This window comes from Biomphalaria glabrata, chromosome 17 (assembly GCF_947242115.1).
Source record: "Biomphalaria glabrata chromosome 17, xgBioGlab47.1, whole genome shotgun sequence".
NCBI lineage: Eukaryota > Metazoa > Mollusca > Gastropoda > Planorbidae > Biomphalaria > Biomphalaria glabrata.
In genome coordinates this window covers 7,943,604-7,960,347 of record NC_074727.1, presented here as the reverse complement: position 1 = coordinate 7,960,347, position 16,744 = coordinate 7,943,604, and the positions used below count along the sequence as shown (strand labels likewise).

Below are 16,744 nucleotides of genomic sequence, written 5' to 3'. Positions count from 1 at the left end.
TTGTCGTTCTTAGGTCTAGGTGTGCTTCTAACACGTCCGTGAGAATGTGTTCACGAAATGAGTGTTGTGTAGTCATTCAGTGTATTCAAGCCATTCTAAGCGGACATGGTTTTCATTGTGTTACTATGTTCCTAGCAATTTCTAAGAACTGTTGTTGTTTTTTTTTTTACATTGCTCTGTTGTTGTTGTTTTTTTTACATTGCTCTGTTGTTGTTGTTTTTTTTACATTGCTCTGTTGTTGTTTTTTTTAAATTGCTCTGTTGTTGTTGTTTTTTTTTACATTGCTCTGTTGTTGTTGTTTTTTTACATTGCTCTGTTTTTGTTGTTTTTTTTTACATTTCTCTGTTGTTGTATTTTTTTTTACATTGCTCTGTTGTTGTTTTTCTTACATTGCTCTGTTGTTGTTTTTTTTTACATTGCTCTGTTGTTGTTGTTTTTTTTACATTGCTCTGTTGTTGTTGTTTTTTTTACATTGCTCTGTTGTTGTTGTTTTTTTTTTTACATTGCTCTGTTGTTGTTGTTGTTGTTTTTTTTGGTTTTCTTTGTTGTTGTTTTTTTTTGGTTTTGTTTGTTTGTTGTTGTTTTTAGTTTCAAATTAAAATGAAACAAAGAACGCTTTTTCTTTTTTCTTTCCAATAGTTTTTTTTTTTTTAAACCCTGTTTGAACACATTAGCCTTGTAAATGAGCTGTAATTAACGCTTCTCTATTGCAGCTAAATATTTTGTTTGTTTTATTAATTAGTTCTCTGCGCCTGTTTTGTGCAACCTTCGAGTTTCATGTTCGGCTTCTTAGTTCTCAGGCTTTGTATGGGCGCTGCAAAATGTATTAACATATATTTGTGTAAAGGGTTACGGTGTTTTATATAAAATACTGCTTTCTTTAAATTATATAGAAAACATAACATTGTGGATTTTTTTTGGACGAACTTTGTGCTTGAAGTCAATGTTGTCTGACCACGTCCATGCACTGGCGGATCCAGAACTTTGGAGTGGGGGGGGGCGATATTTTTCCAAACCCTAACCCTAACGCCCAGTAAACCCTAACCCTATGCATAAACATGCGTACAGCATATATATAATATATATATATATATATATTCGATATATGAGAATAAAATAAGACTGTTTCTCAATCTTCGGCGAAAAAAACAGAAAAAAAACAGTTTTTCTCTTGCAAGCTTGGGGGTCTGGGAGAGGGCTGTAAGCTTCTTCAGTGGGGTTCCAAAAGCGTTTTCTTGCATTTTTCTCTGCAGAAACGTATTCTTCTGACATCTACAGCTCATTATTTATCAGTGGGGTTAGGGGCGAAGCCCCGACGCCAAAAGCGTTTTTTTTGCATTTTTCACGGCTAAAACGCCTTCTACTGACATCTACAATTCATTACTTAATAGTGGTGTTCGGGGCGAAGCCCCGACGCCAAAAGCGTTTTCTTGCATTTTTCAAGGCTGAAACGCATTCTCCTGACATCTACAGCTCATTACTTATTAGTGGTGTTCGGGACGAAGCCCCGAAGCCAAAAGCGTTTTCTTGCATTTTTCACTGCAGAAACGCATTCTTCTGACATCTACAGCTCATTACTTATTAGTGGTGTTCGGGGCGAAGCTCCGACGCCAAAAGCGTTTTTTTGCATTTTTCACGGCTAAAACGCCTTCTCCTGACATCTACAGCTCATTACTTGTTAGTGGTGTTCGGGGCGAAGCCCCGACGCCAAAAGCGTTTTCTTGCATTTCTCACTGCAGAAACGAATTCTCCTGACATCTACAGCTTATTATTCATCAGTGAGGTTCGGGGCGAAGCCTCGACGCTAAAAGCGTTTACTGGCATTCTTTACTGCAGTAACGCATTCTCGTGCCCTACAGCTCATTATTCATGCTATTATAAAGTGCCTTTTGAATAATGAGAAAAATATTCTAATATGAATTTATAGTCCCTTGATACATTGCAAATAAAACCGATTTGTTCTTTGAAAAGATAAGATACCCAACATATTTAGATTAAGGTTTTGAGGATCGCCGCCGAAAAAAAAAAAATTCGATTAATAATATTCAATAAAATTCAAGCATAAATTGTGAGTTATAGTCCTAAATTTATTTAACTAGAAAAATATGAGATAGAGTAAAGGTTGGAAAAAGTCGACTAGGAAAAGATTATCTGGCTTTTGAACTAATCTCAACCGTGACTGCTATATTGAAAATTTCGTTTGAATTATAACTTCTCCAAAGCAAAGTCTTTCTTAAAATAGTTATGATAAATTCATGTCAAATTACACAAACTCTGTCTGGAAAGGGCAAGGGCGGTAAAATGAAAACGATTAATTCTCGCTCCTTTTTATAATTTCTGCTATTGATTGCATTTTGCATTAAAGAATAGGGGTTGGGCGACTCGATATAAGAATTTACTTTATAGCATATATAATTTATATTAGTGACAGATTTTTTAAATTTTGTAATTTCTTACTATAATACAAAAAGAAAAAGTATTGGTTTGTCCAATGGGGGGAAGGGGATTGCATGTATCGCACTTCCACTTGTTTATATTATATAGATATTCGACTAATTTTGTTCACATACTATGATTTCTCCATAAAAGTGGTACCCCCCCCACACACACACACTCAAAGGGTTTAGATGGGAAGGGCGGTGGAGGTATTCGCTCTTCCCCTTCCAATCGGCCAAGAGGTGAACGAAATTATATAAAGACCGGTTAAAATACCAATAACAAGTTTTAATCATATAGATATTTAATTGATTCTGTTAGCAAGCTGTGATTTCTACCAATAAATAGGACCGCCCCCCCCCACTCGAAAGTTTATGGTGGGGGGGGGGCGGATTAATGCCATCGCCCCCTCCCGACCCTACCAAATCGGCCAAAATACTAGAAAGGGGGGGGGCGAAATAATCTAAAAATAGGTTGAAATATAAATAATTAGTATATATTATTAACATAAGTAATAAATTCGCATACAAATTGTGTGAATTCTATACTATAATTCGTCCGCCCCCCCCCCCCCTGGATCCGCCAGTGCGTCCATGTTATATATACATATAAAGTCCAGGCCACAATAAGTCAAATAAAATAGGGGGTGCACTAGCAGATATGGACAATTTAGGAATGTGTCGCGTGCGTCTGTTTCACGCAGATAACATCGAGAGAGCGATGGTACAGCGCTCAGGAGAACTTCAAATGCAGGAAAGACTATCTTCTTCTCCCATATATTCAAATGTCTTCTTATAAAGGAACGCTGTTGAAAAAATAAAACGGCTCCTCAGAAACTCAATAATAATAATAAGGCGTGTCTTCGAGTCCAAAGATTAATGAGGAATGCAGTAGTTCCAGTGGCTACACAGCCCCAGCTGTGACCTACATATTTTGCCACTTTTAACACAGGCATAACCATTGTCCGACGGTGGCTGATTTGGATTTTCTTTTCGCAGTCTACATGTCCTCGGCAGGGATTTTCTTTTGGTCTCAAATGTGTACATTTGATATATACATTTGCAATTGCCTCTCGATTACATACAACGATATGCTGTATATGCGAAAGTACACTTTTTAATTCATAGTTTCTTATGTAGGACTAATCCAACTTTTTAAAAAGTTCATTTAAAACAGCTATATTTTTTTCTTGTGTCACATCCTTGTTATCTGGTGTGTCTGGACTCCATCACTGTCACTAGCCTCACATAACGACCCTAGCTACGGTCCTACTAAATAGTAGCCACAGACGATACTTGCCAGGGCGTCTCAAGACTCTCTTGAAAAAAAAATTGTGCCCCTTTAATTATCTCGCGGGGAAAGAAAATGACCTTATCTCCCCTTACTTGTTCCCTACACTTCTTGAACATTGCTGATTTCAAAGCAACCACACTCCAGTACACTACACATTGGGAGGAGCACTGCTCTATGCTGGGGAAAGGTCAGTAAGACTGGTCAGCTTAGGTTTATAAAACTGGTCTTAGCTAGCTGTTCACGGCATTTGACTGATATTAGAACAAAAGAAAGGGAAGAATAGTTTTGAAATAGTACCACCAGAGTACGGGTTGCCTGAATCAGCCTTGTTACCCAATGGCGTAGCAGAGTTTGTCTCTTATAAACATGCACAGTTAGATTAACACATTAATATACGGGGGGGGGACTGCAATTTATTTGATTAGATTATAAGAAAATAAAATCTACATAAGCACCGCGAGCCTGCTTCTTTTTTTTTCCCTTAATGTCATAGGATTCCTAAATCTAAATAGTTGTTTTTAATCCATTGTGTTTCTTTATTTGTTGCTTTTATTGTAGAAAAAAAATTGTTTACTAAAAAGAGAGCCCCGCCCCTTCTTCCCCTTTTCCTTCTTCTTCCTTTTTAAAATAAAGCTCAGACTGTTGACCATCTATTTTAGACGTGTACGAAAGTCCAGCTCTGTCCATCCTGTCTGCTTGTGAGATGAAATATGGATACAAAAAGGGTGTAAAGTAGTAACAGATTTAAGAGATCCCTGAATGTTTGAGAATGTCGTTCAGCTTATTGTAAGAAGAAGCCCAGTCACAGTCTAATGATGAAGAAGCCTTAGGAACGTAACGAGCGATGAATTACACGTCGGACAGAAATCGTGGTTTGTTGTGTCTGTCTCTGAGATTGGCGTGCTGATGGAGACACTGGTTTGACTGGGAAAATAACGATACCATCGTTGTAGTCCTGGCATACATACTTTATTTGCTATAAGTCCATACCAAAAAGAAAGAACAAAACAATTAGGCTTATGCAGGCCTGTCACTATTTTATTTCGACGGTAACCGAAAATGTATATGTTTGTTACTATTTCTTACAGTGGTAACGGAAAATGTGTTAAATGCCCTGTGTTAAAGTGTTAAAGGAAATATCTAATGCACAGAATTAGTTGAAGAGTTAGCAAACTTTCATCTCCCCACAATAGATCAGAGCTGCCACAGTGAAGATCTATTCTCAGAGACGTTTCTGTCTCCAGTAATGAACCTGATCAATAATGGTGATAAGTGGCTCGAATTTGTTTCCCGCGCTACTACCGATCTACTTCAAGGGACTTTTTTTTTTTATAGATTGGAAAACTGAAGCATTGGAAAAATCTGGGTTGAAATTTAAAAAAAAAAAAATTTCATGAAAATAAATTTTATGTTATTTTATCTTTCTCTCAAATTTTTATTGAATTCTTTTCAATTGTTTGTCTGCATTACCATTTTACTTTCTACATGGATGGGAATGGAAGCTTTGAAGTTGGTCGGTAAAAAGATGGAATGAATAAGGTTTTAAAGTGTCAGGTGTGACATTTCAAGTTGTTATTACAATACATTTTTTTTTAATTGATTAGTTGTCTACTATTTAAAGAGTTTTCGTTAATTGACTTCTCCGAGAGAAGAAGTGCCCAGTACTGCCCTGTAGGCTGTATATTTTTCCCACTTTAAATCAACACTTGGTCTGATACTGAAACGAGGTCTATATCTTTCAGCCTCTAATGATGTCCAGTGGCCTAACATGAAACACCCTTGGTTTATAATGAAGATGTTTTCGCCGTTGCCCGAGGGCGACACTGAGCTTATTCTTCGGCCCGAGCTTTTTTTTTATGAGTCATTTTGGAAACCTGACCAGCTGATTTATCACCACTCTGTCACACTTTTTTTTTTCTCATCTCTTACTTATCTTATTTGCTTTTCTTTTCTTTTTTTTTTTTTTTTGAATCTATCTTTAATCTCAATAGGTTACTCGTCATAGTCTTAGAAACTACAATGCCAATACTGTGTGTAATGAAAGAGAAACTTACGAGTTTAATTCATTGCAATAATAAAAAGATTTGGTACACTCTTTTTGTACAGCAGTCATTGGTTAATATGTATGACTGAATGCATGATGCGTAGGACGTAATCATCTTCTTTTTTTGAAGTAACGTCTGTATTATATAAGATAAGAAGATAATCAGTATACTGTTTCCTTTAAATAGTTTGACAAGGAATGTTTGAACTGCATCATTTTCAATGATAGAGAATTCTTAGTCTCTAGTTATCTATAACAATGTTTTAAATTTAATACACCTATGTTTTTAAAAAAAATATGATTCAAGAACTAGAATATAGTGAAATCAGAGTATATGAACCACTAAAAGTATAATGTTATGTTCTTATAAACTACTCTACTCACAGACCTTCTCTTCTGCACCGTTCCAAGTGTACATCCTCTTCCCATGTTTAACCTTTTCCAGTTTCGTGTCTTGCGGCGGTTCCCCGCTCTCGTCAGACACTCAGGAACCATTCTACTATGTCTCGCTGGTGATGTAGACCTGACTCTTAACGACACTCTAAAACAATACCTCCCCTTATCTCCTATAATACGACTAATTAACTGATCCAATTAGCTAACCTTTCTTTTTTTTTTTTATCAAGTACCTCCTCACTGGGGGGGGGGGGATACTATTTCTTGTCTCACTCTAAGTCTTGACTTCTGACCACACACGCGACAGTCCGTTAATGGACCTCCGCGGGTGTGGGGGGGGGTATTGGGGGAGGGGGGCTGTCCAATGCGCCGCCCTTCTCCCTTATAAGGTAAGGAATCGATATGTAAGTGGAAGTCTGGCCGCGTTGATAAAAATGACCATCGACTGGATTGTAATTGGACACGAGTAATCTAGTTATCAATTCAAGAGTACTTGACTCAAAACACTGGTATAGTAACTGATATTATTCATTATCTTCAGAATCTCACTTGGTTTTGTCACGTGGCGTGGGCAGAGAAAAAAAAAAGAAAGGTTAGATGCTAGGGTGTATGAACACAGGAAAAAGCAATAAAGAAAACTATCAGATCGTGTCCATTTGTTTTAGTAACGTATCGATACATTTAGATTGTATTGTCTCACTATTCTCTAAGTCTAATCAATCAACAATTCACTCGGAAAAAAAACTAAAAAAGTGAATAGTATAAGAATACACCGAAATCATGCAAAAAAAAAAAAAAAAAGCTTATATATATAATGGAAATAACTGCACATTTTAGTTTGGTATCTCAATACTGTAAGATTTGTTTTTCTTTCTATATCTAACAGAATTAGATAACTACCATTAATTTATTGATTATTTGTTGTTTTTTTTTAATTGATTCTTATTTTGTTAGGAAGAATTAATAAATGTGCAAAGTTTCAACTTGATCGGAAAGTGAGAAGTGGAAGAAATAACGTGTTCAAAATTTGTACCTGAGAGACAGAGAAAGTGAGTTCATATAATTAAAAGAAAAATAAGGTTGCGTTCCAAAGGGCACATTTCTTTTAAAATCATAAAAAATTCATTAAACTTGATCAAAACATTTTCACTAAAAGTCCCGTTGTTTAAACCAACCAGCAAGACCTCTTTTCTGCAATGTCGTGATGGTCTTTTGTTCAAATCCTCTAGAACAATACTTTTCAGTTACTGTTCTTCTCACCCTCAAATGAAGAAAGATTCAAGTTGAGTCAACAACAAGGTCCATAGATCCACGTCTGTACTGAGAGGTTATTCCAAAGACAACTCACTAGATATTTCCCCATGATATAACGCAGTGACAGTTCAAGTGATTGCCGGTGTACCCCTGGGGATCCAGGTTTTCTCTGGTGGGTCACTATCCAACAGCTCCACGTCGACCATTTGACTGTTTCTATTTGATGATTGTTTACTTTTATAATTTGACTGATTTCTTTATGCTGTGTGCTTACAACTCTGAAGAAATAAAGTCAAAATGTCGCGAATGTATTCTTTTATTTTCTATGTTAATGATATGGTCGATCTGCTTGGGAAAATTAAATATAAAAAAGTCTTACACTTTGTTTGTTTCGGATGTTCAGGGCTGAACTTCCTTGACCGAATCTCCCGGGGGATGGTGGCAGGCAAGGTTCGAACCCCGAGTCATAAAGACGACATTCCAGAGCGCATACCACTCGGCAAGGCAGCCACCCAAGGGATAATTGTTCTATGCCTTGGCATCTCTTTCTCTATTCCATTTCTGGTTGATACAAAGTCTAAGCTGTGGTTAGCTTTGGTATAGCTACTGTTGATCAAAGTGTGAGTTTAAAGTCTAAGCCCTGGTTAACTTAGGTAAAGCTACTGTTGATAATTGTGTGTGATATTTGTGTACACCGTGCTATCCTCTCTATCCAACGCTGCCTATTTGTTTGTAAAGCGGTCATTGCAAGGTTTAGAACTTTCTGGTTTCACGTGTCGACCACAATGTTTATCAGTATAATTAATGTGGAAATAGTAAGTGTAAGGTGGGGGGGGGGGGGAGAGAAAATGGTGCAATACAAGTTTGAGTTCGTTTAGATTTAGCTCCGTTTTGTGGAGGGAGGGGCTTGGCCAGGGCCTGTAATCTTGATGGCGTTCAAATCAAATTACTTCCCTTGGGTGGTTACCGAAGATGGTGTCGTCTGCGCAGACGCGGTGCGCACTAAGTCCCTCCCCCCTTGATCACGCACCCACACGTTCCTACCACATCCAGGGACCCCTCTTTTACCCACGGACCTTAGCTAGCGCGCTAATTGTCTCTGACGCAAGATGGCGCTGAGATCTCTCGAGACACCTCGATTACTTGGCACATCTTTAACTCTTACCACGCCAGCCTGTCTTATTTTGGTGGAAAGAGAAAGCACGGGTGTCACTTCCCGTGGCAGCAAGTAAAAACAAATTGTTCAGTGGCGTTGATTTCAGTAGTGGGGTACCGAAATGGAGGTTGTATTGATGGGAGCTAACTAATATCAGGTATTAGGCCTACAGAATGGAAAGAACGCATATCCAGCATTGTTATCATTTAATCATGGTTAGGCCAATATTAGGATATTTTGTCCTGTTGGCACTTTGGGACCACTCAACTAAAGAACAGACGCAAACTAGAGCTGTGAGGTTTAGGCCTAACAAACGTATATAGGCTATACATACGATTGAAGTAACACTTTTAGTAAAATCTCTAAATTTAGATGCCCTTAAGAATAAAAGAGATAACAATATAGTGACAATACTACTTAAATTACTGTACCACAATTTACAAATACAAAAACAAAATATAATAAAAGAGATAAAGATAAAGGCGCTTTTCTTTATTCCATATGCTGGGACAAATTTGTACTAGGGCTCTTTCTTCCCTAGTGCTACTAGAGCATGGAATCGATTGCCCGAATCATCCTAAAAAGGCAACGACATGGAAGATTTTAAGTGTCTAAATATATGGTAAGGGCGAGCCCACAATGTCGACATTTGTTTGTTGTTTTTGTGCTTTGTTGTTTTTTCGTGAGAATATAATAAAGCTTATCTAGATCGACATAAGTTGCAAAATAAAACCATTTTACTAAATGTACTCACCCACGTAAAAAAAAATCATACTTGTCTCCGCCCCTGGGTTCCACCTCGGATAGATAAAAGCTCCCCAAACATGAGTAGGCTACTATCTCTCGCAGCAGCGTTGGTTATTAGGTTTAGGTTTAATCCAAGATTTGTTCAATTGTATTTCTAGTGTTGTGTATAAAACTGCCTTAACTAAGACTAAGACTGCTTTATTGATCCATATGGAAATGTGTTGTGAAGTAATTGTTTTGAAGTCGAGACTAAGTAACGTGGAATGTATTCAGAGCTGTTGTTATAGTTTATAAAGAAACTGGTTACAATTGGAAGGAAGTGCTCAGTTCGGATCCAGCATGTTGATTCGTCGCGTACTGATAATAAGTAGAGAAAGTTCAGTAACTCATACAGCAACGCTTCCAACAAAGAAAACTTCTCTTTGTGCATTGGTACAATATGGGGAGAAGAGATGATTTGATTTGATTTTTGATTTGAGGCACATCGGCACAATTTAGGCCATGTCGTGCCTGCAGTCCCTTAAGGACTACTCTCTCTCTCTAAACAACAAAGGCCAAATTCTATACAGTCATATCATTAAAATCAAGGTCTATTCACAGTTAAAATAGTAAAGGGAGAAGAGAACGGAATGGAAATAAAGTCACAGCTCGAGGACTGAGACGGATCTTGAAGATTCTATGGTAGATTATCGTGTTTTTTTTTGTTTACTTCTACTGTTAGTTGTTACTCACGTCTGCCGCACTGAGCAGCGCTACATCGTGGATATTGTATGAGTGACAGGATAAGAGTGCGGTTATGGGTCTCGAAACCTGGACGTTTATGTCCACAATGTGAAAGCTCGCAACATCACGGCCATTGTAACTTTCACCTAATTTATAATATATAGTGCCTAGTGACCTAGTGCCTGGTCTTAAAATGATTCCTATTTAGATGGAGTATTACTGTTATTACTGAGCCAGCAAACGTGGCAAGACTTTGTTTATAGAATCTGAGTTACACAGGCATCCTTTATTTTTTAAAGGACTGAAACGATTTCGTCCTTGGCAAAATACAATTTCTGCTTTTTTTGTTTCTATTTTCCTTTGTCACCCATGCTGCTGTACTCGTGGCCTGTAGCTTTTAAAACATGGTGACTTCACCCTTGGGAAATAAACAGCACACACCATTAGATCCAAACTGGCCAGTTATCGTTCCATTTGGTACAACTGCAGACGACTTTATTGGCCAGATTTGTTTTGGAAATCTTCTCATTTTATAAGTTGGCTGATTGCCTAATAATTGTCTTGAATGAACCTATATTTATTATTTGTGTTGAGCGGGTTCTAGGCCTAAACATATAGACTATAGTCCTAAATGTAATCAAGTGCATATAGGTTATGAAGGGGAAAAGAATACTTTACCTTATTCGTTCATATATATATATTTATATAAAACGTTTCTCTGAGTATTAGAGCAGACATTGTTATATGTGCATTTATTTATATTTGTTTTCTTTCTTTTTGCCCCAGAGACACGATGTTTAAGCAAAGTTTGATCAAACTAAGGGAGGAAGTTGTCAAGGCCAATGCCCTGGTCAGAGAGGCCAACATTCTGGCCCAAGAGATGGGCAAACTGACAGAGTTCCATGTGACACTTCAAATTCCAGCCTCTAATCTCAGCCCAAACAGAAGGGTAGGTCCCACTTCTTGTCATATTTTTTTGTTGTCTTTTTTGAAAAAAAGAAATGGATTGTTCGGGAAGGATCAGTACATTCAAGTAGTAACCAAACTGTCTATTTAGTATGTTGTTATAGTTAATATTCTGTTTCTACTATTTTAAAATAAAAATTATAATTTATCCTAATTTACTTTTCTGTATTTGTACTTCTGTAATCATTTCAGGCCTCTTTTATTTTGGGGCACCAAAGTGTTGTAATTGACCAAGTTTTAGAATCCATGACATTTCTACATGTCATTTCATGCTGTTTATCCACCAGTTATATTTTGTTGTCTTATAGTAGGCCCCTAGTTGCTTTATTTTTAAGGAGATATTTAAATGTTTAAATTGAAATGGTTTATACTAAAATCTTCTCAAACACTTTTAATTAAAACTGATATATCACACAAGTGTAGTAGAATATGGTTCTTAAGTCATGAAACTTTGATGACCAAGTGGTTTTATCATGTAATCCTGTAATCTTCCATATAAACATGCCATTGTGTGGCCTAAACCAGTTTACTTCTTAACAAGTTCTGATATGTGTTTGATGAGCACATGCAAATGTAGCACAGGAATCCTCTCCCAGGTATACCCTCCCTTCAATAGTTCACAAAAGAGATTGGACTAGAGTGCATTGAGCTTGCTATAAGATGTGCCCTATAACAAGAGCAATTTTTTTTTTATTAAATCAACTAATTGAATAAATAAAAAGCAAACAGCAAGTTTATAATGTTATCTTCTTTTTACCTTTCAGAGAGGTGCTTTTGTTAGTGAGCCAGCCATCCTTGTGAAGAGGAAAAATCGCAGTAGCCAGATCTGGTCACTGGAGAAGTTGGAGAATAAGGTGATCGACATGCGGGAGATGTACGAGGAACGCAAAGCCAGCGGTGGATCCATGATGGTAGAGGAATCTTTCACAGAAGACTCTGATTGTTCCATTCTTTCTGGGGTTTGTGCTTTGCATGTTTGTTGTCTCCTTTAGTTTATGCACTATTACACACAGGGCTTGCAGCTGCTGAGAACATGTTTTGTTTTCTCTTAATTATAGATGATCTCAAAAAGTTTGTGCAGATAACTAAAGACAATGATATCTTAACATTGGCCAAATGTTAAAATACTTCTGTGTCATTTACAGTAGATATAACTTCATGACCTGGCTGTCTTTTTTTTTTATAAAACTATACATGTTAAATGTTTTTAATGACTACGTTAGCAAAAAATAAAATAATAACAACATGAAAAAGTTAAATGTTCATAGCAGTGGCATGAGCCCTAGAGTGTGACAAATTTTATGTTTATTTTATTCGGTATAAAGGAGGTTGGTAAACATCATAAAGTTGGTATTAAAGGCTTTAAAACAAATATGCAGAAAAACACAGACACAAATCTAGTATCTCGTTTCTTAGGTACCAGGTAAACTGTTTGTTCCAACAGTTAATGTTGCCTGAAAGAAACAGCAAATGTGCACAATTGAAATATTCTGGCTCAATGGATTAGATTAAAAGATGGCTAGACAGTTAGCATTAGATACTTCTATTTTAAACATATTTAGAAATAAAAAAACACAAGGTAATAAAGACTATATTTGAAGAAAGCCCTATAGCAATATTTAATTGCTTTAAAAAATACTTATTACTGTCCACATGAAAAAAAACAAAAAACAACTCTTTTTAAAATACATTTACATCAAAAGAAAAAAAAGAAGTTTAAATTCTGAAAATGCATTTGAAAAGTTCACCAGCTCCACTTTAAAAAAATATTTAAGATCTTAATTTCTTTAAAAATATATTTTTCTTCTTTAACAATAAGCTGATTAGCTTATGATTGTCAAGATGATATTGTGAAGGTAATGTCTTTGATTCTGTCTCTGTATAGTGTACATAGACATAAGCTTTACATTGTAACCATGTTTCAGTGTTCACTTGTTATTAGTTCTGCTATCATCTTGCCACTGGTTTTTTTTTTTTTTCATACTGTCATACCTCATTAGTTTTAATTTGCCTTGAACAAGCAACAAGTTCTAAGTGTATCCAAAGTCCAGTCTCTATGTGGGCAAGCGACATGTTCTTTCTAAGTATATCCAAAGTCCAGTCTTAATGTTGGCCAGCAACAAGTTCTTTCTAAGTATATCCAAAGTCCAGGCTTAATGTTGGCCAGGAACAAGTTCTTTCTAAGTATATCCAAAGTCCAGGCTTAATGTTGACCAGCAACAAGTTCTTTCTAAGTATATTCAAAGTCCAGGCTTAATGTTGGCCAGGAACAAGTTCTTTCTAAGTATATCCAAAGTCCAGGCTTATGTTGGCCAGCAACAAGTTCTTTCTAAGTATATCCAAAGTCCAGGCTTATGTTGGCCAGCAACAAGTTCTTTCTAAGTATATCCAAAGTCCAGGCTTATGTTGGCCAGGAACAAGTTCTTTCTAAGTATATCCAAAGTCCAGGCTTAATGTTGGCCAGCAACAAGTTCTTTCTAAGTATATCCAAAGTCCAGGCTTATGTTGGCCAGCAACAAGTTCTTTCTAAGTATATCCAAAGTCCAGGCTTAATGTTGGCCAGCAACAAGTTCTTTCTAAGTATATCCAAAGTCCAGGCTTAATGTTGGCCAGGAACATGTTCTTTCTAAGTATATCCAAAGTCCAGGCTTAATGTTGGCCAGCAACAAGCTCTTTCTAAGTATATCCAAAGTCCAGGCTTAATGTTGGCCAGCAACAAGTTCTTTCTAAGTATATCCAAAGTCCAGGCTTAATGTTGGCCAGGAACAAGTTCTTTCTATGTGTATCCTTGCTGTATGTGCACATGAAACTTTTCTTATAACTAGCATTGGAAGTAATTATAACAGAAAAAAAAAATTCTTGGACTACCATGTCCCCGTACTTAGGACAGATCTGGTTTTATTATCTCCAGTTCCTCACTGAATTTTCTTTTTAACAAGCAAATTAAAGGTTGATATGAGGTTTGACTGAATATGTCTAAAATATGTAAGTTTGGTGTTTGATGTTAGCATATTAAGGTTTTGCTTTTATAATTATTTTTTTTATATTTAAAAAAAAAGGTACTCTTTATGTCTGGCAGTCTCAATTTATATTAATATATCTCTGTTTCCCTTTGTGGATACATTTCACATTTTTTCATAAAGTTTTTATTTGATCTAATTTGTTTAAATGACATTTCTGTGCCATGAGGAATGCTAAAAACATTTTAATTTGAAATGTAATTCACTCAAAGGAAAGAACTAATGAAGGAATCATTTCCAAAAGGACATTTTATTGCCATTCTTTTTCTTTTATTATTATTTTTTAATTATGTGCAATGTTTATTGAATACACATTTTTAGTTTTTCTGTTTGTTTTTTTCAAACTTTTATGAACGTAATTAGGCCAATCTGTTATCTCTGTTTGTAATTGTTTTAGTTTTTTTTAGAGTTTTATATACTTAATCTAAGTTATTAATTAAAAAAAAAAATAATCAATACTTGAAAAGAAAATATTTTCATTTAACAAGTAGATTTCTTTTTTCTGACAAGCTAGCTTATTTTTAGGTGTTGGTTTTAAGAAACTGCTAATATATGGAAATGTATGTTGTTGCAGACAAGTTGTAAATTTAAGTTATAAAACACATATTTTAAATATTTTTACTTAGAATGTTTAGTTAGATACATTAATACAATACAATACAATTTTGTTTTAAATGAGCGGAAAGATAACATATGAACAATTTTAGGATACTGAATCAAACCATGATGTGTTCATGTTACAGGACACTGGTCCACCCACAGTTGGCGACCCATTCTATGAATCACAGGAGAACCACAACCTGATTGGAGTGGCTAACATCTTCCTGGAGTGTCTTTTTCATGATGTCAAGCTGGACTACCATGTCCCCATCATCAGCCAACAGGGCGAGGTAAGTCTTAGCAGTCTTTAGGGAATATATGATATATTGTTATGTCTATCTTACCATCAAGAAGAGTTACATATGAGTGGTCATAAGATGTGATGTATTGTTATGTCTATCTTACCATCAAGAAGAGTTACATATGAGTGGTCATAAGATGTGATGTATTGTTATGTCTATCTTACCATCAAGAAAAGTTACATATGAGTGGTCATAAGATGTGATGTATTGTTAAGTCTATCTTACCATCAAGAAAAGTTACATATGAGTGGTCATAAGATGTGATGTATTGTTATGTCTATCTTACCATCAAGAAAAGTTACATATGAGTGGTCATAAGATGTGATGTATTGTTATGTCTATCTTACCATCAAGAAGAGTTACATATGAGTGGTCATAAGATGTGATGTATTGTTATGTCTATCTTACCATCAAGAAAAGTTACATATGAGTGGTCATAAGATGTGATGTATTGTTAAGTCTATCTTACCATCAAGAAAAGTTACATATGAGTGGTCATAAGATGTGATGTATTGTTATGTCTATCTTACCATCAAGAAAAGTTACATATGAGTGGTCATAAGATGTGATGTATTGTTATGTCTATCTTACCATCAAGAAAAGTTACATATGAGTGGTAGTTTATAGTTCGTCTGTTTTTGTTTTGTTTAGTTGTTTGTGTTTGTATGAGCTACAACAGCTGGTTATGGGAGACACCCTCTGTGACTTGGCTTACTCTAAAAACTAACTGTTTGTTTGTCCAATCTTTGTACCATTCAAAACAAATCAGATTCAAACACTTACTTTCATGTAAGCAATTTTTTTATCTTTTGTTATGGACATTGAACAGATAGATGCTTCATTAATGAAAATTTTAACCTGCCCTCGTTGTTTTAATTAACATTCATTTGATAGCTTTGGTAAATATCTTTATTTATTTTTTATCTGGACAACTTGGCCCGAATATAAAATCTTCTTTTAGTAATTTAACTTAATAATCATATGATTTTTATATAGTACAGACGTTACTTCCAAAAAGAAGATGATTACGTCCATTTGTTACGTGCACTCTTAAATCTAATGTATATTCATGAGATCATATTAACATTGGAAGAGAGAAATGAAAGGACAGTTACAATAAAAGCCAAAAACCTGTCCCCACAATGTGATATTTATCTTTCCTATTGTTTTTTTTTTTTTTCTGCTTCTTGCTTTCAAATCTCTTTTGGTTATTTATTTCTCAGGTTGCTGGCAAACTTCACATTGAAATCTCCAAACTGGGTGGCGCTGTCTTGGATCGTTACGTGGACATGACAGCTGACAACTATGATGACAACAACGTTCCCATGGGCGCCCCACTCCTCATTAATGTAAGTTTTCTTTTTTTCCTTCTTGGCCTGGTTTCAGGACGTAAACATGATGTATTTGTTTGTCACATCTGTCAGTTTCTCAAAATTAAATTTCTGTTCAAACCTGACATCTTGACATTCTAACAGCTGGTGAATGACCCTGTTGTTGTTTTTTTTGTTTTTTTTTTTGTTTGGATGAATATGTCTCAGACATAATTGAATTAGGAAATTAAAAATAACTGCATTTTTTTGTTGTTCTCTAGTAACATGATTTCTAAAATAGCAAGCTAGTTCACAAAACTTGTTTATGTTTTATCGTTTTTTTTGAAAATCTGAATTGAATTGTTAACTTCTCCTTCGCTATGTGGATGAAAAGTTAACAAAATGACCCAAGCATCAAACCCTTCCTGATGTTTTGTGACATAGAATGAGCAACTTTCTAAATCACTTTTAGCAAGAAGTTCCTCTTTCTACTTTGT

General features: G+C 35.7%; 1 protein-coding gene across 12 annotated transcripts in view; it reads left to right on the top strand.

Moving 5' to 3' along the window:
* The window catches only part of LOC106071594 (kinesin-like protein KIF13B), a 325,865-nt gene that overhangs the window by 283,804 nt on the left and 25,317 nt on the right, over positions 1-16,744 (top strand). For 11 of the 12 annotated variants that reach the window (XM_056015149.1, XM_056015143.1, XM_056015148.1 and 8 more), the window contains 4 exons: positions 10,836-10,998; positions 11,780-11,974; positions 14,779-14,925; positions 16,161-16,286. In XM_056015149.1, the coding sequence (XP_055871124.1) occupies positions 10,836-10,998; positions 11,780-11,974; positions 14,779-14,925; positions 16,161-16,286 (631 nt within the window). The remainder of the gene's footprint in view (positions 1-10,835; positions 10,999-11,779; positions 11,975-14,778; positions 14,926-16,160; positions 16,287-16,744) is intronic. The other variant, XM_056015144.1, reaches the window with a different exon arrangement.